The sequence below is a fragment of the Urocitellus parryii genome, chromosome 11 (genome assembly GCF_045843805.1).
Source record: "Urocitellus parryii isolate mUroPar1 chromosome 11, mUroPar1.hap1, whole genome shotgun sequence".
Classification (NCBI taxonomy): Eukaryota; Metazoa; Chordata; class Mammalia; order Rodentia; family Sciuridae; genus Urocitellus; species Urocitellus parryii.
The window spans coordinates 102,543,374-102,568,229 of NC_135541.1; the positions used below are offsets into that span (position 1 = coordinate 102,543,374).

Below are 24,856 nucleotides of genomic sequence, written 5' to 3' on the forward strand. Positions count from 1 at the left end.
ATAGCCCAAAAAGTTACACAAAATGGGGGGGGGGTTACAGATAACAACATTCTGAAGAGCATAACACAAGTTTACATTTTTGCTGGCCCCGGCATCAGAATTTATGGAGATCTTAGAGACTCAGAGAGGGTCGTTGTCTGGCCAGGGAGGGCCAGAATTTATGAGGCGTCACTAAAGTTTAGGAAAGGGTTGTTATATGGTCAGGGAAAACCGGACTTGGGTGAGTTCAGGGCACGGGCAGGCATTCCAATCAGCTTTACAACATCAACTAATGGCCAGGCCATACAGACATCCTGATATTTTTACAGAAAACAGAAATGAATCCTTCATAACTTGTGACAAGCTGGCTTCTAATCTAATGAGATAATTAGGCTAGGTATATCATCTGTATTATGTAAGTTTACGTAGACATTAGAAAAAAGTCTTAAAAATTTTTTCATTAATAATGTCATAATTAATTTGTTTATAAGTTTATATTTTTAATACCAGGGATTGAGCCCGAAAGCCCTCAACCACTGAGACATAAGGGCTAGGGAGCCCTTTTTATTTTTTTAAATTTGAGAAGGGGTTTTGCTAAGTTGCTAGGGATTTGGTAAGTTGCTAGGGATTCGCCAAGTTGCTGAGGCTAGTGTTAAACTTGTGATACTTCTGCCTCAGCCTCCTAAGCTACTTGGATTAGAGGCATGCACAAACATGCCCAGCCTCATCCCATGGACTTTGATTATCCCACGGTGTTCCTCTAATCAGTTAGAACTGTTCTACACTGTACAGTCGGAGCACGTGGACATATAGGGGACCAGGCAACATTGGGGTGAATTTCTGTAAGGTCAGATCCACTAACAATCCTTGCTTCTGATGACTTTCTAGGGTCCCTAATCCCCACTGCTCCCTAGTGCCATTCAGAGACCCATGCCACCTCTTGGGGTGATCTTCCTGGCCTCTGGGGCCCGCCTTGGGGAGTCTGCTGATCTCCTTCTCCTCCTTCTGCAGAGCTGTCCTGCTCTGAAGGGCCTCGGTGCTCTGACTCCACCTTCTCAGCTCCTCAGAATCCTGTCCTCCGCAGCCTGGCCTCCTTCTCCTGCACTTGACCTCTCTCCCTCTCCACTATGCTCAGAACTAAACCTGCCTGAATGTGAAGGCAGCACTTGCAACAGGCTTTGCTCTCTGCCAGCCCAGTAAGGTAGCCTCAGAGCTCCCCTCTTCACAGAGACCTGCGGAGCATGTGACATCCAGACGACCTCTGTCTGAGCTTCTCCACCCCTACTGCATACCTTGTCTTGGTCAGGGAAGCCTTTTCTGACATGTTGGGGTCACTCCCTGCCATCCCAGCAAAGTGTTAGCTAATTGACAAATTTTATTTCCGGCAGAGCAACAATCTTGCCCTTGAACATGTAAACCCATTTCATTTGTAGCTGCACTCTCCTGTTTTCATCCTCTTGTTGTGTCTTATGAAATCCTTTACACAGGGCAAGACTGACCACAGAGCAATTTGTCCCACTTTTCTTCATTTAGAAACAGTCTCTTGCCTTCAAGGAAGAAAAGTTGGGAGGAAGAACAGTGTTCTTGTATAGGACCTTGTCCTGGTGAGAGTTGCTCCACAGGTCCCAGATCCCAGAGTTTCATCAAAGGCCATTTGAGACACCTCTTATACCAAGAGCACACATGAGTCAGGAGCCAGGGACAGAGCCAGAATATAGGGACCTGGACACCTGAGGTCTGGCCCTGGCCTACCTGTGTCCTGTGTGGAGTCCTCCAGGGTCTCCTATGGACCCCTCCTGTTTCCATTAGGAAGCAGGAGAGATGTCTGCTCCTTGGAGAACGTGACCTTCCACCCGGCTCTCACCACACCACTTGTGACCACTGCACTTGTGACTATTGTGAGTGCACCGTGAGTCCACTGACTGGTCTGTCTCCAAGCACACTGCCACTCCCTGTGCACCCAGCAGAGGGGGTAGGAGGGAGCCGCTGGTGGGGATGGGCAGCAGGCCAGCAGAACACTGCTTTTGATTTCTGCACGTGAGACCGGTCCTCGGACCTTCATAGCTGGGGTGGTGTTAGATCCTACTTGTCCCTCCGCTGGGTCATAGTTTACTCTCAGGGGTCTGTGATTGGAGGATTCAGGAGGTGGTGTAGGGCCGGACCAACAGATAACACTGACCACAACAAGTCCCCACTTTTCTGCTGGCCAGAGGCTCTCAGAACTGAAGGCCATCCTGACAGAGGCCTGTCTGCTCAGTACACAGCACCATGCCTATGAAACTGGGTTATTGGGATGTCCGTGGGGTAAGCAGGCAGGTGGGATGGGGATGAGAGACTAGGCTATGCAGATCAGCTTAGGGTGGTGGGTTCTAGAACATTGATCCTCTTTAGGATTTTCTGGAGTCTCCAGCCTGTCCCTGACAGGAGGCCTGTGCCAGACTCTGTATGTGTGTGTGTGTGTGTGTGTGTGTGTGTGTGTGCATGTGTGTGTGTGTGTGTGTGTGCATGTGTGTGTGTGTGTCCCCACTGGCATGAGTGCTGGTGATAGGTGTAGGGTGGTAGGGAGAGGGCTCACCTGCAATTAATGAATTCTTCTGTCTCTAACCTCTGTCATGACCATCTCTCCCAGCTTGCTAACCCCATCCGCCTGCTCCTGGAATACACAGACTCAAGCTATGAGGAGAAGAGATACACCATGGGGGATGGTAATGGCACCCTCCTGTTCAGACCCCTGACCAGCTCCTCCTGCTGATTGGTGCAATGAGACCATGCCTGGCCACTTTGTGCTCAGGCCTACAGCCCTCCTCCTGCTGGACCTAGGGCCTGATGCTTCCTGAATTTGAGGATACATCTTGGTGTGAAAAGGCATGATGTTGGCAGCAGAGTCCCAGATCCCTCTCCAAGAGCAACTGGGTTGGATTCCCCTTAAGACTTGCCTGAACCTTTCGTAAGCCTTAGTAGTTTAGGATCCAACAGTAATTATGAGCATTGTCCTCTCCATACCCACCCAAATCTAGGAATGTGAGGCTGAGTGACTCAGATTTCACATTCACCTTCTCAGGCGTCTTATCCCTAATCCCTTGGGAGGATGCTGGGGAAGGGGGGTTGGACTCAGGGGAGGTTTGCTTTCACATCATCTTCTCCCCGACAGCTCCCAACTACGACAGAAGCCAGTGGCTGGATGAGAAATTCAAGCTGGGCCTGGACTTTCCCAATGTAGGTGGGGAGGATGGGGTGGTTGGGGAAAGTGAAGCCATCTTTTTCTCATCTCCTTGGTCCAGGGTAGAGTTTCTAGGGCCAGAGCTTCTCCTCAACTGACCTCATTGCTGTGTGTTACTCTTTGCCCCAACATCACCTCTGATGGATGGGTGTCTACACTGTCTTTGAGTGATGGTCTGTGTCCCAGATCATGCACTTATTCCACAGTGTGTTTGTGTGGTGATTACCATGGGCCAGACACACTAATGCCAGGTCTCACATGTGCCCTAAATCAGGGAAGGGGGACTGGGATTAGGTGGCTCACCTGACCATCCCTGGTTGTCCATCCAGCTGCCCTACTTGATTGACGGGCCTCACAGGATCACCCAGAGCAACGCCATCCTGCGCTACCTTGCCCGCAAGCACAACCTGTGTGAGTGGGGCTGGCTGCAGGGTGTGGGGGATGGTGGCCGTGTCCCTGGCTTGGCTGAGTGGGAGGCTGAAGGTGTGTCCCTCTTGTGTGGGCCATAGATGGGGAGACAGAAGAGGAGATGATTCATGTGGACATTCTGGAGAACCAGGCTATGGACACTCGTGTACAACTTGCCATGATCTGCTACAGCCCTGACTTTGTGAGTCACAGTTCTGGAGCAGACAGGATTTAGGGGATTTAAACCTGTGCTTTCACATCTCTATTGGTCCAGTTCAACATTTGGATTCCTTAGTGGTACTCCTTCTCCAAGCTTTCTTATCTTGCCAACAGACTGACTCTCATAACCTATGAAATCTTGTCATAGAAACACTGGTGGATCAATTCTTACCACTCTTGGGGTACAGTCCAGACTCCAATATGACATCCAGTTTCTATACAGTAGAGTCAGGCATTCAGATTCTCTCCACCTTGACCTCTGCCGTGGCCACTGTCTTCCACAGCTTCACACTACCTCCCTGTTCCTGGAATACAGAGATTGAAAACTCAAGAAGTAATAGACGGGGGAATGTAATGCACTCTTCTCTTCAGACATGTTTCCCCCGTGTTTTGTCCTTGACACCAGCAGGTGTCAGAACCTTTCCCAATCAGCAGCTCAGAGTCATCCATCGAACTTTCCTTCTCTCCTTGCAACATCAAACACTCCTTAACGTTATTCATGTTACTCAGATATGCATTTCATCCTTTAACCTCCTATTGGGTAGAACTTTGTTATATCTTCAGAGCTCTTTTAGTACTTTGCTTCTTCAAGTCCATAGCCTGCCATGTACTCCTGAGTCTGACTCACGGGATATGTACTAGACCCACGAGTGGTGACAGTTTCAGGGACCATGTTGTGTTCCTGTCTGACTTTATATCACTCTGAGAGATGGGAGATGCTACCAGATAGGAGTCTAAGCAGTGGTGTTGCAGGAATGAAAACCTCACCCTGACACAGGTTCAGGTGCATGGCAGGTGCTCAGCCCTGGCAGGTGGGCCATGCACACCACTGCTGATGCCAGCTCCTCAGGCAGGGAGCTCCTGTCTGAGGGTGGTGACAGCTGATTTCTGTCTCAGGAGAAAAAGAAGCCTGAGTTCTTGGAGACCCTGCCTGAGAAGATGAAGCTGTTCTCACAGTTCCTGGGGAAGCGGCCCTGGTTTGCAGGGGACAAGGTAAAAGGGGAGGAGTCTGGAGGTGTCACTCTTTCCAGGGTAGAGATTTTCATGCCCACTCATCCTGAGCTTTCTGCAGATCACCTACGTGGATTTCATCACTTATGATGTCCTGGACCAGTACCTTATATTTGAACCCAAGTGCCTGGAGGCATTCCCAAACCTGAAGGACTTCATGTCCCGCTTTGAGGTGATGCCCTGTTCTTCCTCACCCTTCAATGCTTCTTTTCCTTCCACGAGACTTTCCATATCTCAGAGGTTACAAAAGGAACAACTAGCACGTTTTGAGGCCTGGATTTTTTCCAGGACCTGTGCTCAAAAGTTACGTCTACTTTGACTAATTTATTGACACAGCAACCTGCAAGGCTTTAGATAGAATTACCAGGCACATTGGACAGAGTTGGAAACTGGGACTGTAGAGGGGAAGTCTTTTGCTCAAGATCCCAGTTCCAATGGAGGCTGTTCTGGGCTCTCTGTCAGCCTTGGCTCCTAAGGCCCTGGTGGGTGGCTGTCCTGCCTTCTGTCAGAAGGAGCAACCTCAGGCCCTCATGCAGCCTGGGTTTCACAGCCCAGGATGCTGTACAGGGGGAGAGCAAGGCAGGGTGCGTGCTGCTGGAGGTGGGAGGTTGAGGTGAGGCTGGGGGGCTGGCAGAGCAAGGCCCAGACAGTGTTGAGAGCTGCTCTGCAGCAGGCTTGGCTCCATCAGATGCCACCTGGGGAAGCACCAGTGCTGGGTGAGTACATGTGGGGGACTTTGGGGATTTTGTCCTCAGTTGTTCCATGTGGGTATTCTGTGCCCTCCTTTTCATCATTTCTTCCTCTTCATTATCTCGCATGTTCTATTTTAAATGGTGTCATACTCTCACTTTACCTCTTATTCTCTGGGCATTCTCCTTTGTATCTAATGCTATGTCTGGAGAGTAGGACTGTAAAGATGACCCCATGCTGGGACCAAGTCCTGCAGGAAATGTCAAGCACCAGACTAGGAGATGCCCCTGGTGCTAGCTGGGTGCTAGGGAATGTGGTCTGGACCTCACTCCACAGCTAATTAGGGTCACCCTGAGTCCACTTGTTTGTCATCCACAAAGCCTATTTTTTTTTTTAAGAGATTTTAAAGATTTGAGAATTTGAGGCATTAGTTCAACTGGTTTTTCATCCTGGGATCTGTGTTCCTCTCTCCTCCCACTTCAGCTGAGAATGTACTTTGCTTCCCAGCTGGTTCTCATTAGCTCTGGCTCTGTTCCTGGGAGTGGCCTTGGAGCTTGTGTAAGAGCTGGCACAACTGTGGGGTCAAAGGATGGTGGGGAGCAGAGGGCTACAGCCTGAGGCCGGCTGGGCCTGGCTTGTGTGCAGGCAGCCCTGACACTAGGAATCCCTCAGATGTGATCTGGGTATTTTTCCTGGTAAGGTGGGTGCACAGCACACCCGAGTATCATTCAACCTGTTTTGCTGTGGCAGGAGATGGGGTAGTTTGGGGCACAGTGAAAAACAGGCTCAGGTATCAGCTGGATAAGTTTGAGCTTTTCTGATCCAGGTGGTGAATGGTTACAGCTGGCCAGTCCTTTCTTCGTGGGTGTAAGCTAAAATAACCAAAAAAAAATCTTGGCACTGCAATGAAAGTACAAATAACCCGGACAGGACCAGACTTCATGGTTCAGCTATGCCTTTTCTTTAGCAGCGGAGTTAGGCACTGGATGGCTCACTGTCTGGGTAGAAAATGACTCTGAAGACAGGGGAGGTATGGTTTATATAGGTTACATTGGGGGATGTCTTAGTCCTTGCAGATTTTAACCGCAGGTGGGCAAAATGTTGCAAACATCTGGAACTTGCTCCTTTTGGGCACAGTTTTTAATTAAACAGTGTTTTTAGAGGGCAGGATGGAAGGTTCCAGGCTCAAAGTCCAGTGCTCACCTGACCTCCGGGGGTCATTGTATTGACACCGGGAAGATCAATGTGAAGTTTCACTGACATGTCACTGAGAAAGGATTTATTTATCAGAAGGATCCAAGGTTCAGCTTCCCTCTCCCACCCTCCTCCGGAGTCACACACTGTCTTGGGGGGACGGTTATCAATGGATCCTCTAGCGTTCTTCGTCCTGGATTTGCTGAGTCACTGGGTGACGTCTGGGCTCTGCCAAGCTGCACAGGCTTGTTCTCAGCCCCTTTGTTCTGCTAGATCCTTCCTCCTTATCATTACCCAAATGCCAGGAGGCCCAAAGGTGAAAAAAGGAGAATGTTCGGCTAGGGAGTGCCCGGGCCTCAGTGGGGGGTTGTGGGGGAGGGAGGAGTGCAGCGAGAGCCCAGAGCCAGGCTGGGTTCAGCCCAACCCCACCCAGTAGCCCTGGGAGAATGAGGAAGTTGCTTTCCCTGTTTGCGCCTCAGATCCTTGGTGGATTTTCCGTATCCACATTACAAACTCAAGTGCCTGTTCCTGGACTGGGGCTGCTGGAACCCAAAGAGGCAGCAGATCTCCAGTCCTGCCTTTTCTTTCCCACTCCCAGGGACTGAAGAAGATATCTACCTACATGAAGTCCAGCCGATTCCTTCGCAGTCCTCTGTATTTAAAAGTGGCCCACTGGAGCAATAAGTAGGACCCTGTCATTTGAAGAGGTGGAATCCACCAATGCATCTGCTGGCCCTGATGTTCCTGGCACCCCTAGCTTCGATCTTCTTCCTTTTCCCTTCCGGCTCCCCTTTCCTCTGCAAGCCCTTGTCAGATCCCTATCTTCTGCCCAACTTCTCCCCCAGTAAATCCATTGTAAGCTAGAGCTCTCCCCTTTTTTAGGAAAGCCCCTCTTCCCCTTCCTCATCCCTGCCCTGAATCCAACCAGACAGTCCTCAGCTCTGCTTGGAGGAGCATGACTGAGTCCATGCTCCCCTGCACTGCCCCAACTCCAGTACTACCTGGTGAGCTGGCTCTGGTCCCCAGCATGGCAGCTGCCCAGCCCTGTCTGACCCCAATAAAGCCTGGACCACACTTGCTCTGTGTCTGTGTCATTGCCTCTTACCCTCGGGGCTCACTGTGTGGCTGTCCACAACAGGAACTGGGTGCATGGGGGTGTGGGGTGGGTGCTCTGTGTGGTCAGACAGGGTATGAGGTCATTTAAGGTTGTTGCTGTCCCCTGTCCATGTCCCTATGGTCCTCACCATGGGATTCCTATAGAAGGGTGCTCCTTCCATGCCAGGGTTCCTCATCCATGTGGTAGGGTATAAAGGTCCATAGGCCATGTGCAGCTAGGTGTCATGGTTCAGAGAGGTGCTGGGCTGATGGGAAGGGGCTAAGGAGCCCACAGGTGACCGTCTTCTGACCCTTCTCCTGGAAGTGTTCCTGGTCTGAACAGCCCTCCTCTGTGTTCCCAGGACATTCTCCATGAACACACCCCACTGTGTTGTAGTTGGTGTTGTGGCTGTTGTCACCCCACTCAGTCACAAGCTCATTGAGGAGAGGGTGCAGGGCTTGTTGGACTTTTTAATCTCTGATATATCTGGCAGTGTCTGGTATATGGTCAATGCTCAGGAAATTTGGAAATTGGAAAGGATTATCTCTGAGGAAGACTTGGCCTGCCTGCGTAGTAGCCAGTACTGGGATTTACAGCTCTGCAGGTATTATAGTATGAGCCAGTAGCTCTCTCCCACCTCAGCATTGAAGACGTTCTAGCTGTCCTTGGAACAATGTGACCTGAGATGCACAGGCCTAGTTTCCTGGGTTGTGAAGCAGCAAGCATGTGGTCAGACCATACATAATTACTAGGTAGAGCAGCATCCCACGGAACTTTAGTAACTCAGGTGACTGCAGCAGATAGACAAACCAAGAGCCAATTCAAACATGGGCAAAGGACTCGAATAGATGTTTTTCCAGAGAAGACACACAAATGCCAATAAATACGTGAAATATTGTTCAACTTTGCGAATCACTGAAAAAATGTAAGTCAAAACTACAATGATTGTCTCCCTTACACACATTAGGATGACGACGACGACAGCCATAAGTTTGGTAATTTTGCAGAGTGATTGGAAAACTTTTTCCCTTTTGGAGGGAAAGTAAAATGGTATAGCTACTGTAGAAATCAATACGATGGTACCTCAAAAAAAAAAATAAAAATAAAAATTAGAAGCACTCCGTAATGTACCAATTCCGTTTCTGGGTACATACTCGAAAGAAGTCAAAGCAACTTTTCAAATACATATTTCCAAATATGTATTAGTATACCCATATCTATAGTGGCATTATTTATAACAGTAAAATATGGATGCAAACCATGAGTCCACCTACCAATGAATGGATAAACAAAATATGATCTTTAAATACAAAGGGATATTATTCAGTATTGAAAGAAAATTTGACACATGATAAAATATGGATAAACCTTGAGTGCATTATGCTAATTGAAATGAAGCAGTCACAAACATTCCAAACCTTCAGGATTCCACTTCTTTGAGGGAGGCAGGATAGTCACAGTCTGGGATATGGAAAGTAAAATGGTGGTTTTCAGGGGCTAGGGAGAGAAGGGAATGGGGAGCTATTGTTTAGTGGGTAAAACTTCCATTTTCACAAAGCAAAAAGAGTTTGGGAGATGGGTGGTAGTGATGGGTGCACAATGTTAGGGATGTACATAATAATTACTGAACCGTTCAAATGGGCAAAATGCTAAATTTACACTATGACTTATAAATACAATGAATGAATAATGAGACAAAGCAGACAACAACACGTGGCAGTTCTTTCCTGATCCCTGATCTAGAAGCTCAAATTAAAAGAACAAGATAAGCCAGGTGTGGTGGTGCTCACATCTAATCCCAAGTACTCAGAAGGCTGAGGCGGGAGGATTGAAAGTTTAAGGCCAGCTTCAATAACTTAGTGAGACCCCCCTCTTAAAATAATTTTTTTAGAAAGGTTTGGGGGTGTAGATCAGTGGTAGAGTATCCCTGGGTTCAATCTCCAGTACCAGGAAAAACAAACAAAAACAAAAACTATATTAATCTGCTTATTAGATTTGAAATTTTATTTTACATTTTAAGTCACTTGCTCAAGGTCCCAGTGCCAGTGGAGGCTGTGCTGGGCTCCCTGTTAGCCCCTGGCTTCTAAGGGCCCCTCCCTGATTTCTGTTTAAAGGAAAAGCCATGCCTGATCTGGACCAGGCTTGGCTCAATCAGGTGCTCCACTGGGGACGCACCGAGACCCTGGGCCGTGAATGGGGCTGAAGGTGAATTATGTGGGCCCCTGAGGGAGGATTTTTTTTTATACAGGGGTGTTCTACAGTGGGACAACCTTCACTGTTCCTCTTTTCCTCCTTCCCCTCAATACCTTCAGCTTTATATCTGTGACATGGGGTCATACACGTATTTTCACTCACATTCACTGATCTTCTCTGTATAAGGTTAGCTGTCAGGCTCAGTGGGACATGTAAAGATGCCCCTATCCTAGGAAATAGCAGACACCTAACTACAAGGTGCCTGTGGTACACCTGGGTGCTGGGGATCACAGCCTGCAAGCTCACTCATTGTCAATCACAAGTCACCCCAAGTCTACTTGTTTTGCTTTTAATATATATATATATATATATATATATATATATATATATATATATTAGTTGTCAATGAACCTTTATTTTATTCATTTATATGTGGTGCTGAGAATCCAACCCAGTGCCTCACACATGCTAGGCAAGCCCTCTACCACTGAGCTACATAACCCCAGCCCAAAGTCCAATTTTTTTGTCACCAACAAACTTTTAGTAGAGATATGAGGATCTGAGGGGACAGTAATTCAGCCTGGGATCTGTTTTCCTTTCCCACTCCCTGTCTGAGGATCTGCTTTCTCAGCTAGTTCTCCTCGGCTCTGGATCTGTCCCAGGCTGAGTGGCCTTGGGGATTGTGCAAGGGCTGGCAGGACTGTGGGGCTGAGGCGGGGAGGGGTGGGGTGGAGGAGAGGGGAGGGCTGCAGCCTGAGGCCTCTGACCCCTCTGAAATGATCTAGGCACTCACTTTCCTGGGAGGTGGGTAGAAGACACAGGATACAACAGAAGGTCCTATGGCCTGGTCGGTAGCAGGCCTGGAGATGAGGTTAGGTTGGGGTACAGTGAGACTGCTTTCACTCAGTCTGAATTTTCTGTTCTGCTTCAGGGGAATGATTAAAGGTGGCTTGGCCTTTCAAGTTTGTTCACCGCCCAGTCCAATTTCACCCAGGATTTGCTGAGTCACTGGGTGAGACCTGGGCTCTCTTGTAGGTTGCACAGCTATATTCGGAGCCCCTTCATCCTGCTAGAGCCATCTTCTTGTTTTAAACCAGACATACCAGAAGCCTCCCCATGAAAAAGGAGGTTTATGCAGACGGAGAGGGACAGGGCTCCCTAACGGAGAGGACCAGGGGAAAGTGCGGCAGAGAACTCAGAACTGGAGAGACAGAGCCAGGTTCCATCCAGTCCGTCCAACTCACTGTGAGCTGTGTGGGAAGGGAAAGTGAGGACCCAGGGACAGGTAAGCGAGAAATGAAAGATGGGGACCAGGCAGAGATACACACGAGAGACAAATGAAGGCCGTCTCTCTGTAGGAGAGAGAGGCAACACAGGCCTGAGTTCTGGGACTTATGGGGGAGGCTCAGGAACCAGAGCCCGGAGGGTCCTAATGGGCAGTGAACAGGGTCGGGTTGGTATGGGGGAGTGGTGAGACTTTCTCAGAAATGCCCACAGGCCAGAAAGCAAGACTTTTTCCTTAAAATGGCGGCTGTCACTTAAGATGGCCGTCCAGATGCTAAGCCAGGACCTTCAAGTGTGAGCAAGAGGAAGTTCCTTAACCTCTCTGCCCTTCGGCTTCCCGGTTGATAAATGCTGAATATAGAACTTAATCTTGCAGGATTGCTGAGTGGATTTTCTAAACCTACATTGTAATTTCTAGTGGGTGTAAAACACCTTGCATAGGGTCCATTCACGGGAAAATGAAGGGTGTCCTTCCAGACCCCAGAAACTGGGGTGACTGTGTGCTGCTCAGCACTGGCGCTCTCCTGGCAGGGCTGCTCCTGCACTGGGGCTGCTCCAGCCCAGTGGGACAGCAGCCCTGAGCTCCTGCTTCCTCTTGCCACTCACAGGGCCTGAAGAAGACATGAAGTCCAGCCGCTTCCTCCCAACACCTGTGTTCACAGAGATGGGCACAGGTAGGGCCTAGGGGAGGGCAGGAGCAGGGTGTGAGGAGCCTGTCTCCTTCCTGCCCCCCAGGTCCCGAGGAGCAGCCAGACCCCCGCACCTTCTCCTTCCTTCCCCTTCTTTTTATTCCCTTCTCACGCCCAAGGCCTATCAGCCCCCTTTTCTCCCACCAACCCCAGTCCCAACCTTTAAACCTCGGCTCCTCATTTTCCCCATCCTAACCTTTCAGTGTCCTGAATTAAACCAACCCAAAGTCCAGCGGCTGTGCCAGCTTTGACTGTCCCCTCCCTCTGGAGCTAGGCCCTGTGCTGCCCAGTGTTACCCACTATTGCCGGCTGCTCACCCTGGTCCCCAGTAAGGACCCTGCAGTAGCCCTGGCCTGCTGCCCATCAAACCTGAACCCCACGTGTTCTTCACTTGTCCTGTTGCCTCTGGCTCCCTGCACTCACAGCCTTTCCCTGCTACTTCCAAGGGACTGACTCTGACCCGGGCACTGGTTCATGGGGATTCTGGTGGGGGTCAGAAGGAATTTTGAGACTTCCTGGTCCCATTTTTGACAGTGGCCCAGGAGACTGACTGTCTAGAAAATGGAGGAGTCCTTTCTGTCAGGAATCTCCCTTCCTCCTGAGCATCCCAGAGCCTTCCCAAGGGGAAGCAGGCCTGCGTGTGTGAGTGACCACGGACCAGGGTAGCGGAGTCCCCAGCTGGGACAGCCAGGACGCTTCCAGCCTTCCTGTTTGGCGGTGCCCCATCTGGATCCAGATGGACAGTTGTATGCCAACAGCTATACACAGAGGCATGGCCAAAGTTGTGAGCCACTGTAAGTTCCCACCCCCAACCTAACAAAAGGCCAGAGCTTAATCATTTCGGTGGATTTTGGTCCCTAGTTAATCTCTCAGGATCCTGGCTCTACTTACTTTTCTAGATGACTTCAAGGTGTCCTCCCATGGCTTCCTACACAACTGGAAAGGAGACCTTCTTTCTTGGTCAATCCTTCACCTCCTTGGGCCCCGGTGAAAACTGTAAATGTCTTATCCTGGTACCGGTGTCGTTAATTTTCTCTGAATGAGTATAGACCAGCAGGGTGGACCTTGAGTCTTCGGATGGACTTACTGACTCCTTCTGTAATAAGCACATCTGATGAGAAGGGCAATGACTGACTGGAGTCTCTGTGTAGATGGTCTGCTTTGATCCTTCACTCCGTCTCCTTCATCCTGAGGTCTCCAAATCTCTAAGCGATGGCACATGCCTGTAATCCCAGAACTAGGGAGGCTGAGGCAGGAGGATTGCAAGTTCAAAGCCAGCTTTTTTCAGCAATTTAGCGGGGTCCTGGGTAACTTAGCAAGACCCTGTTTCAAAATCAAAATTAAAAAAAAATGGCTCAGTGTTTAATGCCCCTGGGTTTAACCCCCAGTATCATGGGGATCTACAGGCTGACATTATACTACTTTACCCTCTTTCCCAAACATTCCTAGAAGAGGCTTATTCCCTCAGATTCCTTAATCACCATTCCTTTATCTGCATCCCATCCTCCAGAAATAATTTTAATTTCACTATAGAGGGAACTTATGAGGAAACTTCAAAAGAAGTTTCTAGTCACTCAGCAATTTCCATCCATGGTACCAGAATGAGTTGTTATACTTTGTATGTAGGTGTGTTTGTCAGCTTTCCATTACTATAGCAAAATACCTGAGATAATGAACTTATGAAGACAAAAGATTCATTTTGGCTCATGGTTTTAGAGCCACCGCAAGTTCTACCCACTACCTTAACAAGGCTGAAGCTTAATTATTTTGGTGGATTTTGGTTCATAGCCAATCTGCCTGCCTCAGTTTTTAGGGTGTATCTCATTTTTTCTTGTGTTTTCCTCACCTTGAAATAAAAAAGCTCTCCTAATTGCTGTATTTGCCTCATTATATACTTATATATCTGCACCAGGGTAATTATTTAATCTTACAGATAAACACAAGGATCAAGAAACAAAATATGACCCTACAATTGACCCTCAACCTTCAATAACAAAAGTTTCTAATAATTATCAGGGCTTAAAACAGATTATCCAGAAAGACATGCTGGTATTGTAGGTCAAATATTCAGGCAAAGCCCAGCTAGAAGAAAAGATTGCAAATCAACAAGATTGCTTATCCAAAAACTATATATTCAGAAATACATACATTAAATATGGGTCACTGGGTGCAGTGGTGCATGCCTGTAATCCCAGTGGCTTGGAGGTTGAGGAAGGAGGATCTCAGGTTCAAAGCCAGCCTCGGCAATGGTGAGGTGCTAAGCAACTCAGTGATACCCTGTCTTTAAATAAACTACAAAATAGGGCCGGGGATATGATTCAGTGGTTGAGTGCCCATCCCCCAATAAAAATATGGGTCAAGCCCTGTACATGCATGGCTCATAATTGTACATCTAAATGGCCAATAAGCACATGAAAACATGATAAAGAGCATTAGACAGCAGAGTGGTTATAAATTCCATAAGATCCTAGTATATGTCTACTATGATAATTGATATTACTAGAACCAACAGTAGTTGGTGAATTTACGGAGTAAGAGGAACTCTCACACATTGGTCTCATACATTGGGCAACCACTTTGGAATGCTAGCAATATCAAGCAGAGCTAAACATGCAAGAGCCTGTAGTCCCGGATCCCCACCCAACCAGAATGAGTACTTATGTCTTCCTAGAGTCACATGCAATGAGGTTGAACAGTTTTATTTTAAACAGCCAATAACTTACAGCCCCACAAATTCCACCAACAGAAGGGCAAAAAATGTGTTTTGTTAACATAATTCCATAATTCATATAACATAATACAATAATGCAACAAAAATCATGTGCTAATGCTACCTACGACAATATGAATAAGCCTGGCAGACATGAAGTTACATGAAGTAAAAGAACAAAGATGTAAGTTCATACTGTATCATTCCATGTTCATGAAAATAACTCCATGGTGATAGTAAGTGCATGATAGAGGTGGAAAGTTCCTACTGAAGGGACCTGTAGGGTGCAGGTAATGTATACTTTATGTGATTACACAAAATTTACAAATGCCAAAATCCATGTCTTTTTTTAAAAATATTTTTTAGACATTGATGGGCCTTTATTTTGTTCATTTATTTATATGTGGTGCTGAGAATCAAACCCACTGCCTCACACATGCTAGGCAAGTGCTCTACCACTGAGCTACAGCCCCAGCTCCAAAAACCCATGTCTTTATTATCTACTTTCCCCACTTAGGATGCCAACAGCAGGGGGTACATGTTTTGGTTTCTGTTTGTTCCCTGGGGTTATAGGTATCTATATCATATCTACAAGAGCCCCCATACTATTAGTGTGTGCTCAGTGAATAATTATTAAGCAAAATATTTTCTATCTTTTGTGATAGACCTCCAAATTCTCTTGATTTTTCTTGATGCCTATGTTTTAAGTGGGTGAGATTTTCATGTATAATACATTCTCAGACTCTGCTCCTCTTCTCATTCACATTTCACTTAAAAATCTGCACTTATTGGCAGTCCACATGTGTGCATACACCTCATAATGAATAGATCTCTGGCATTTTTCTGTAGGTAAAGTTTGCATAGTTGTCTCATGCTATTAGACAAGTGGATTTTTCTGATTTTGGCCTATGTTGTATATAATACTCTGTCTTTAAACCAATTTCTTCTTGTAATTTTGGTTTCTTTACCAGGCATGATCCCCAAAGCAGACACTATGAGGAAAGGATAACATGATTGATATTATTATAACAGATGATTTGAATGCTCTCCAGGGAACATAGACTTATTTAAGGTGACATGAAGAACGCTATGGATCTGATTTTGCATCACCTGAGACACTTAGGGGTCTAATGTTTTTTCCTACAGTACTTTTATTGGTTTAAAATAATACCATGAAGTGTGTTACCTTGACCCTTTGTTAATTATTGTTATTATTCTGGGGGGATACTGGGGATTGAACCCAGGGGCACTCGACTGCTGAGCCACATCCCCAGCCCTATTTTGTAGTTTATTTATAGACAGGGTCTCACTGAGTTGCTTAGTGCCTCGCTTTTGCTGATGCTGGCTTTCAACTTGGGATCCTCCTGCCTCAGTCTCCTGAGCTGCTGGGATTACAGGTGTGTGCCACTGCACCTGACTTGGATGTTCTCTTCACTAAGAAATGACGGATACTTGAGGTGATGGATATGCTAAAAACCCTGATTTGATTATTACACAACATTTTTATGTATCAAAATATCACATTATGCCCCATAAATATGCACAATTATTATGTGTCAATTGCAAATAAAACTTTAATAACATGTGAACTTTAAAATGTGAAAAAATAGAATAAAGCAATTTCAGGATGCAATTCTTTGTAGTTAAAGCAAGTCTTGTGTGATGAAGCTTTTATTTCAACTAATAATATATTTATATGTATCATGGATCATGTGATGAATGTATTTTTTAACTTTCTATTTTGATACAGTATCAGACTTTGAGAAAATTTGCAAAAAGAGCACAAAGAACTCTATGTACCCCAGCTGTTCACTGTGTCCCCTCTCCCTCATCCACACCCTCCTCTCTCTGTCTGACCCTCCTCAGCATACTGGTCAGGAGCACAGGGTGCTCTTGACCACAACACCATGTTCTTTCTCTAAGATATCAGCACCTGATAGTGGACCCAGACCTATGACCCCTTACGCCCCACCGCACTTTCTTCCCAGGGCAGGTTTCTCATGCCATAGAGGGGTGGAGTTTATGACAATTCATGTCACACCTTCTTCTTTGGAAAGCTTTGAAAATTCACGCCACAAATTCCTGAAGAACAAGTGTAATTTTGTGGTATCATTTTTCTTTATGGTGCATTATGACTCTATTCAGATCTTCATTTCTTTTAGCAAATTTTAACATGCTTGAGTTTGTTCTACTTAGCTGTAAGACGAATATGTTGCTGAGAAAAAAAATGCTTCCCTAACTTGAGAAATTATTTCTGTTGCTTTTTTCTTCATCCTGTTATTAACTTATTATTTCCCTTCTAATTTTTGTCATTGGACAAATGCTTTACAAATTTAAAGGTTTTAGAGAACCAACTATTGGTTTCTTAAGGGTTATTGATGAAAGTTTCAATATTTTTCTCCTTGGCATTCGTTATTATTTTCCATAATTTTCTAACCTTAAACATTGTTGCTAACTTTCTAAAATCCCTAAATTGCCTTATTCTTGGCATCTTAGGTATGTAGGGAATTTTTTTCCCTTAATTCCAATTTGGCAGCATCTTATAAACGGTGATTTTTATTTTCTTTTTTTCAGATTTAAGAGCATGTTCTTTCTATTCTGGATGTTCTAAGTTTACCTAGATGATATTTAACAGATTTAATTTCTTAAAAAATTTGACGGTTGATCTCTTCTTTCTTTCCTTTCCCCACTTCCTTCCTTCATTTCTTCTTTCTCTCTTCCTTCCTCCCTCTCTCTCTTTCTTTTCTCTTCCTTTTTTCCCTCCTAGGATTGGGAGATTGAATCCAGGGTGCTTTTCCACTGAGTTGCATCCCCAGATTCTCACAAAGTTGTGGAGGTTGGCCTGAATTTGTAATCTTCAGCCTCAGACTCCGGAGTCACTGGGATTACAGGCATGTGCCACTAGATCCAGTTGTTGATATTTATTTCTACTAAAAAAATTATTTTGTACTTAATTTTATGTTGGATTTCTATGAATTTTCCATGAGGGTGACTGCATGTCACCCACAGACCTGGAAGGAGTTTTGAAATCTAGTCCAGAAGTCACTTTGTAGGGGTTTGGCTAAATTTCACCCATATATTTTGATTATCCCAGTGTGTTCCTCTAAACATTTAGAATTGGTCCACACAGTACCATCAGAGCACGTAGATGTTCAGTGGAAAAGCAACTTTGGGGTGGGACTTTCTGAGAGGTCAGGTAGGCACAATCCCTTGTTTCAGACCACTTGCAAGTATCCTAATCCCCACAGCTCCCTGGTGCCTTTCAGAGACCCAAGTCACCCTTTTGGATGATCCTCCTCCTGGGCCCTGGGGCTCACCTTGGAGAACTGCTGGTCTCCTTCTTCCCCTCTTTCTATAGAGCTTCTTTCTCTGAAGGGGCCTCTGCGTTCTGGACCCACCTTCCTAGCTGCTCAGAGTCCTTGTCCTGGGCAGCATAGCCTCCTCCTGCACTTGACCTCTTTCCCCCTCCACTATGCTCACTAAGTATGTGCCATATTTCCAAAATCCTCCCAGGTAATATGCACTGAATTTTGGTCCTTAATAGCTAAACTGCATTCACATGAACTGCGTTCTATCACGTGTGTGGTGGGATCTCCACAAATGTTTTTCAGGTGGATAGAGACCAGATAGTTGAACATCAGTGTGTAACATCTGTCCTGTGTCTTTCAAAATCATTATTCTAATTCATGTTAATCATTTAGTTTACTCATTTATCATTCTGGTTAATGGTTTTTCAAAAAATCATTTCCACAGTGGGATCTAGAAATATTTTCTTTTGAAATGGAAGATGTGTAAAACCCAAAGCGAGAAACAGTTAAGGTACTAGAACGGTAACAACCAGGTGCCCAGTACCGGGTCCTGTAGCCTTTAGGGTAATTCACTTTGAGGCCAGAGGTTGCTTCTTGAGCCTGGACGGTCTTGGGATCTGAGCTGGGAGGTTTGGTCCTGTTTGAATGGGAGATCTCTAACAGAGACTGCACTCTGCTAACCCCAGAGACATGATTTCTGAATAGACACCTTGGTCGAGACGTGTAGACCACTTGATTTTTAGGAATTACTGTGGACGAAGAGGAGCATTAATCTCTCAGGTTGAATGATTCCATTTTGACGTGACCTGGCAGGCTGAGTCTTCAGAGCCAGATGGGGTTTCGCCCAGGAGCCAAGACTGAGTAATGTGAGGAGGGGAAGGAGGAACAACGACCTTGCTCTGTCACCAAGGGACCTGTCTTGAAGTGCGCAGCCGCTCCTGCACACCCAGTGGAGTGGGACGGGAAGCCACTGATGGAGACTCCTCCCTCCCAGGGTCCAGGCTCGCCCTCGGGCTGGAGGGAATCCGGGGCGGGGCGGGGCGGGCCACAGACCCAACCCAAACCAGGCTCCACCCCTCTGTGCGGGCGCCTCAGACTGAAGTTGGAGGCCAGTCTGGCAGAGGTTTGTCAGTCAGCTTAGCCCACCATGCCTATGACACTAGGATACTGGGACATCCGCGGGGTGAGCTAGGGGATGGCATGGAAGGTGGGATGGGGATGTGGCACTGGGACCTGAGGAGTGGCTGGGGGCTTGGTTCTAGAAGATGGGTCCTCTTCAGTGCTTACTGGAGCTCTCTGATTGTTCAAGAGAGTTTTGCCTCTCTCTCTCTCTCTCTCTCTCTCTCTCTCTCTCTCTCTCTGTGTGTGTGTGTGTGTGTGTAGGATAAGTGTAGAGGGTGAGTGGTGTTCCCTTGGAGGAACTGAAGTCGCACAGGCAGGGTCCCTCCATCTCTGACCTCTGCCATGGCCATCTCTCCCAGCTGGCTCACGCCATCCGCCTGCTCCTGGAATACACAGACTCAAGCTATGAGGAGAAGAGATACACCATGGGGGACGGTAATGGCACCCTCCTGTTCAAACACCAGCCTGCCTCTTGTTGGTTGTTGCCTAGCACTCATGCCCAGACCATCTGTTGCTCGGGTCTGCAGGCCTGCTGCACCTAAAGCCTGGCCCTCCCAGAAACCTCTTTGACAGTATATTTTGGCCTTTCAGTGCAAGATCTGAGAGGGGATTGCTGTGGCCTTCTGTATCTGTAATTAGAATGGGTTCCCCTTAGCCCCTGCCTAAACCCTTTTTAAGCCTCACTCATGTAGGGTCCACAGCCCTTATAAACATTCTGTACTCCTGTAACTTTGGAATATGAGGCTGAGAGACTCAGATTCCAGATCCACTCTTTCAGGGTTCTTACCTCTGATTCTTTGGGAGGGTGCTGGGGAACAAGGGCTGGAGTCAGTGGGGTTTGTTTCACATCATCTTCTCCTCCACAGCTCCCGACTATGACAGAAGCCAGTGGCTGAGTGACAAATTCAAGCTGAGCCTGGACTTTCCCAATGTAGGTGTGGAGGATGGGGTGGTTGGGGAAGTGATTGAATCCCTACCTCATCTCCTTGCCCTGCCTAGTTGTGAGGATCAGTGCTTCTGCTCAGCTACCCTCAATTCTGGGTATCTATACTGTCTTTCTATGGCAGCTGTGTCCCAGCTCATTCATTCATTCATTCTATGGTATGCCGATGTAGTGAATACCATGGGCCAGACACATCAAGTGCCAGGTCTCAGGTGGGGGACTGGGAAATGGTCGTTCCACCTGACCTTCCCTGGTTGTCCATCCAGCTGCCCTACTTGATTGATGGGCCTCACAGGATCACCCAGAGCAACGCCATCCTGCGCTACCTTGCCCGCAAGCACAACCTGTGTGAGTGGGGCTGGCTGCAGGGTGTGGGGGAGGGTGGCCATGTCCCTGGCTTGGCTGGGGTGGGAGGCTGAGGGTGTATCTCTGTTGTGTGGACTGCAGGTGGGGAGACAGAAGAGGAGAAGACTCGTGTGGACATTTTGGAGAACCAGGCTATGGACTCTCGCATGCAGCTTGGCAGGCTTTGCTACAACCCTGACTTTGTAGGTCTCCCTGTGGTGCTGGGTGAGGCAGGGTCCAAATTCTTGCATTCCCATCTACACTACTCCTACATGTCTTACCCACAAAAGGTGGTTTGTACATCAATGGTGACAGTCGTAGGGCCAATGTTCCACTGCTCTCTGACTTCCAATCCCCTCTAACAGATGGGGTCTGGTACCAGCGGGAGTTTAACAAATGGTGGTGCAGTGAATGGAAGCTGGACCCTGACCCAGACTTGGGGAAGATGGAGACTGAGCCCTGGTGGCTGGGGCTATGCACACCACTGGTGATGCCGGCCTCTCTGCCAAGGAGCTTGTGTCTGAGGGTGGTGACCACTGATTTCTGTCTCAGGAAAAACTGAAACCTGAGTTCTTAGAAGATCTCCCTGAGAAGATGAAGCTTTACTCACAGTTCCTAGGGAAGCACCCATGGTTTGCAGGGGACAAGGTAAAGAGGGGGAGGAAAAGTGTTCTTCTTCCCAGGTCGTGGAGCTTCCAGTCCACTCATTCTCGGCTTTCTGCAGATCACCTTTGTGGATTTCCTCGTTTATGATGTCCTTGATGTACACCGTCTGTTTGAACCCAAGTGCCTTGATGCATTCCCAAACCTGAAGGACTTCATGTCCCGCTTTGAGGTGATGCCCCTGCTCCTCCTCATTCTTGAATGTCTTTTTTCCTTCTCCCTTTATGATGCTTTCCTAGTCCTGAAGGTGAAGGAAGAGTAACCAGCATTTATTGAGCACTGTCTTTATATGCCAGGACCTGCACTCACATCTTGTATTTATGGCGTCAAAGTTATCTTTACAATATTCCTACAAGGCTGATGGAATTATGAGTCCCACTGGGTAGACATGGAAACTGAGACTGTAGAGGATAAGTCATTTGCTCAGGGTCACAGTGCCACTGAAGGCCCTGGTGGGTGGCTGTCCCTGCCTTCTGTCAGAAGGAACAGATGGGTTTCACAGCCCAGGATGCTGTGCAGGGGGAGAGTGAGGCAGGGTGTGTGCAGCTGGAGGTGGGAGGCTGAGGTGAGGCTGGGGGACTGGCAGAGCAAGGCCCAGACAGTGGTGAGAGCTGCTCTGCAGCAGGCTTGGCTCCATCAGATGCCACCCAGGGAAGCACTAGGACCCCAGGATGGTGGCTGGTGCTTATGAGTACACATGTGGGGATCCTTGGGGACTTTATTATGGCTCTTTGGATGATTGGGATCTTGCTTTCAGCCAGCATCCTCTCTCCTCTTGAGTATCTCAAGCGTTCTGTGTGTGAGCTGGGGTCGTACACTGATTTTCACTCCTATTCAGTGTCTCCTCCACACGAGCTTTGGTGTCAGGCCCAGTGGACATGTATGGAGGCCCCATCCTGGGACTGAGTGCAGCAGGGAACAGCAGGCACCTGACCAAGAGTTGCCAGTGGTGCCACATCGTTGCTGAGGAGGACAACCTGCACATCACCTCACAGCCAATGATGGGTCACCCCAGGTCCACTTGTTTGTCACTAACAACCTGCTTTAGTAGAGATTTGGGAATCTGAGGTGCTATTGCCACAGTTATTTCAGCCTGAGATTTTTTTTTCTTTCCTATTCCCCATCTAATGATATGTTTTTGTATCTAGTTCTTTTAGTTCTGCATCTGTCGGAGTGAGTGGCTTCAGGGATTGTGCAAGGGCTGGCAGGACTGATGGGGTGGGGTAGGTTGGTCTGTGGTAGAGGACAGGACAGGGCTGAAACCTGAGGACTGCTAGCTTTTTCCTGTGGAGATAGCCCAGGATCTTGAATCCATTCACATTTTGTGGGCACTGAATCCTGAAAAGATAGTGAACAGCACATCCAAGTGTCATTCAACCCAGTCTCCTCTAGCAGGGACAAAGATGAGGTAGGTAGGCACATGGTGAATCGGAGCTCAGTCAGGTACCAGGTTTCAGAGTTTGGGGTTTTTGCTCTGGTTGAATGATAAAAGCTGATCAGCACTTCTCTTGGTGGTTCACCTCTCCTTGTTTACCTATACCCAGGATTTGCTGAGTCACTGGGTCACTTTTCTGTCTATTAAACTGTACAGGCATGTTTGCAACCCCTTTGTTCTACTAGATTTTGGGCAAATAGAGACAAGAAGGAGCCTGGCTGTGCAAGATTTGTTCAGACAAAGAGTGTCAGGGCCTCCTGTGAAAAGGGGAAGAGAGATTGTATCAGAGAGGCCACAGAATTAGAGAGACAGGGCCAGGCTCCATCCAGCCCTTTCCCATGTACCAGCTCTGTGAGCATGAGGAAGTCCCTTAACTTCTCTGTACCTTGGATTCCTTCCAGATAAATTATGCACAAAAACTAATCTTGTGGGATCATTAAGTGTAATTGAGTATAACTTCCAATGAAATAAAACCCTCATCACTGCATTCAGTGTCCCCTAAGTCCCAGGAAATTGGTTTCCTTCCAGAGCTCAAACCTGAGCCAACTGTTCTGTGCTCAGCCCTTGAACCCTCCTGGCAAGCCTGCTCCTGGAATGGGGCAGTAGCCCTGAGCTCCCGCTTTCTCTCTCCCATTCACAGGGCCTGAGGAAGATCTCTGACTACATGAAGTCCAGCCGCTTCCTCTCCAGGCCTATTTTTGCAAAGATGGCCCTTTGGAATAAAAAATAGTAAACTGTCATGCCAAGGTTAAATGGGGATCCAAGGTTGCCCCTGCTGTTCTGGGCCCGGGGCACAACTAACTCTCAGCACCCTGGCATCTGTCTTCTCATTCCCTTCTTCTTTCTACAACCTTCTCCTCTGCAAGGCCTCATTGCCTTCCTTTTCTCCTAATCAACCCCTTGTCTAGTAAATCCACTGTACGTTACAGCTCCCCTTCCTTATCCCTATCCTAAATCCAACCAGACAGTCCTCAGCTCTGCTTGGAGGAGCATGACTGAGTCCATGCTCCCCTGCACTGCCCCAACTCCAGTACTACCTGGTGAGCTGGCTCTGGTCCCCAGCATGGCAGCTGCCCAGCCCTGTCTGACCCCAATAAAGTCTGGACCACACTTGCTCTGTGTCTGTGTCATTGCCTCTTACCCTCAGGGCTCACTGTGTGGCTGTGGTCTGTTGTCCACAGCAGGAACTGGGTGCATGGGGGTGTGGGGTGGGTGCTCTATGTGGTCAGACAGGGTATGAGGTCACTTAAGGTTGTCACTGTCCCCTGTCCATGTCCCTGTGGTCCTCACCATGGGATTCCTATAGAAGGGTGCTCCTTCCATGCCAGGGTTCCTCATCCATGTGGTAGAGTGTAAGGGTCCATAGGCCATGTGCAGCTGGGTGTCATGGTTCAGAGAGGTGCTGGGCTGATGGGAAGGGGCTAAGGAGCCCACAGGTGACCATCTTCTGACCCTTCTCCTGGAAGTGTTCCTGGTCTGGACAGCCCTCCTCTGTGTTCCCAGGACATTCTCCATGAACACACCCCACTGTGTTGTAGTTGGTGTTGTGGCTGTTGTCACCCCACTCAGTCACAAGCTCATTGAGGAGAGGGTGCAGGGCTTGTTGGACTTTTTATCTCTGATATGTCTGGCAGTGTCTGGTATATAGTCAATGGTCAGGAAATTTGGGAACTTCAAAATTCATTACAGCAATTCCTGAGTAACAAGTGTGTTTTGGCTTATGATTTTTCTTTCCTATGCATTATTAGTTCATTCAAACTTAATTTTTTAAAAAAATGTTGATATATTTGTATTTATCCAATTGGTTGTCTCCTCAATTTTGAAATAATTTGTACTAATTTTTAAGTCTTGTTTTCTTTGTCCTGAGGTTTGTTAACTTGAAATTTTCTTTGGGGTTTTTGTTGTTGGACTAATGCTCTATAATTTAGCTAAAGGGGCTGGGGATATAGCTCAACTGGTAGAGTGCTTGCCGCGTTTGCACAAGGCCCTGGGTTCAATCTCCAGCATCCCACAAAATAAGTAAATAAATAAATAAATTTAGCTAATGTTTAGGAAGAATTGATTAATGGTTTCCTAAGCATATTAATAAAAGTTCGATAATTTTCTTCTTTGTTTTATCTCGTTTTACACAATTTTTGAAAAAAACACATTGAACTGTGTTGTTATCGGTCAAACTAAAATCCCTACTATGTTTAACCTAATTGTTCTTTTTCTTCTTTTTTTTTTTTTTTTTTGTGGTGACAGGGATCAAACCCATGGCCTGACCCATACTGAGCTGTACCCCAGCCCTTAACCATTTCTTAATATGGTCAGGACGTAGGATGCTCTTTTTCTCATTCTATCTGGT

General features: G+C 47.3%; 2 protein-coding genes and 1 long non-coding RNA gene across 11 annotated transcripts; all 3 read left to right on the top strand.

Moving 5' to 3' along the window:
- The first annotated feature begins 1,991 nt into the window (after positions 1 to 1,991).
- LOC113192628 (glutathione S-transferase Mu 2-like) lies at positions 1,992 to 7,783 on the top strand. Its single transcript, XM_077803707.1, has 9 exons — positions 1,992 to 2,016; positions 2,190 to 2,283; positions 2,609 to 2,684; positions 3,131 to 3,195; positions 3,529 to 3,610; positions 3,709 to 3,809; positions 4,724 to 4,819; positions 4,899 to 5,009; positions 7,320 to 7,783. The coding sequence occupies exons 2-9, from the start codon at positions 2,248 to 2,250 to the stop codon at positions 7,407 to 7,409; spliced, it is 657 nt and encodes a 218-aa protein (XP_077659833.1). The 5' UTR covers positions 1,992 to 2,016; positions 2,190 to 2,247; the 3' UTR covers positions 7,410 to 7,783.
- Positions 7,784 to 10,814: 3,031 nt separating this feature from the next.
- On the top strand, positions 10,815 to 17,578 carry LOC113192603 (uncharacterized). Of its 6 annotated transcripts, none has more exons than XR_013342130.1 (4): positions 10,815 to 10,881; positions 11,108 to 11,295; positions 11,903 to 11,968; positions 12,518 to 14,049. It is a non-coding gene; the product is annotated as an uncharacterized LOC113192603 (long non-coding RNA). The 6 variants fall into 6 exon arrangements; XR_003302036.2 differs by having other exon boundaries at positions 10,821 to 10,881; positions 11,046 to 11,295; XR_013342129.1 differs by lacking the exon at positions 10,815 to 10,881 and adding an exon at positions 10,946 to 11,022.
- Positions 17,579 to 18,072: 494 nt separating this feature from the next.
- On the top strand, positions 18,073 to 23,619 carry LOC113192600 (glutathione S-transferase Mu 2). 4 transcript variants are annotated; one of them, XM_026402752.2, is made up of 9 exons: positions 18,073 to 19,124; positions 19,483 to 19,558; positions 19,990 to 20,054; positions 20,333 to 20,414; positions 20,514 to 20,614; positions 20,964 to 21,059; positions 21,136 to 21,246; positions 21,913 to 22,089; positions 23,150 to 23,233. In XM_026402752.2, exons 1-8 carry the CDS (start codon positions 18,975 to 18,977, stop codon positions 22,039 to 22,041), a joined length of 810 nt encoding a protein of 269 aa, XP_026258537.2. In that variant the 5' UTR covers positions 18,073 to 18,974; the 3' UTR covers positions 22,042 to 22,089; positions 23,150 to 23,233. The 4 variants fall into 4 exon arrangements, with proteins under 4 accessions (XP_026258537.2, XP_026258538.2, XP_026258539.2 ...); XM_026402754.2 differs by having other exon boundaries at positions 19,046 to 19,184; XM_026402753.2 differs by lacking the exon at positions 21,913 to 22,089 and having other exon boundaries at positions 18,081 to 19,124; positions 23,150 to 23,619.
- The last annotated feature ends 1,237 nt before the right edge of the window (positions 23,620 to 24,856 follow it).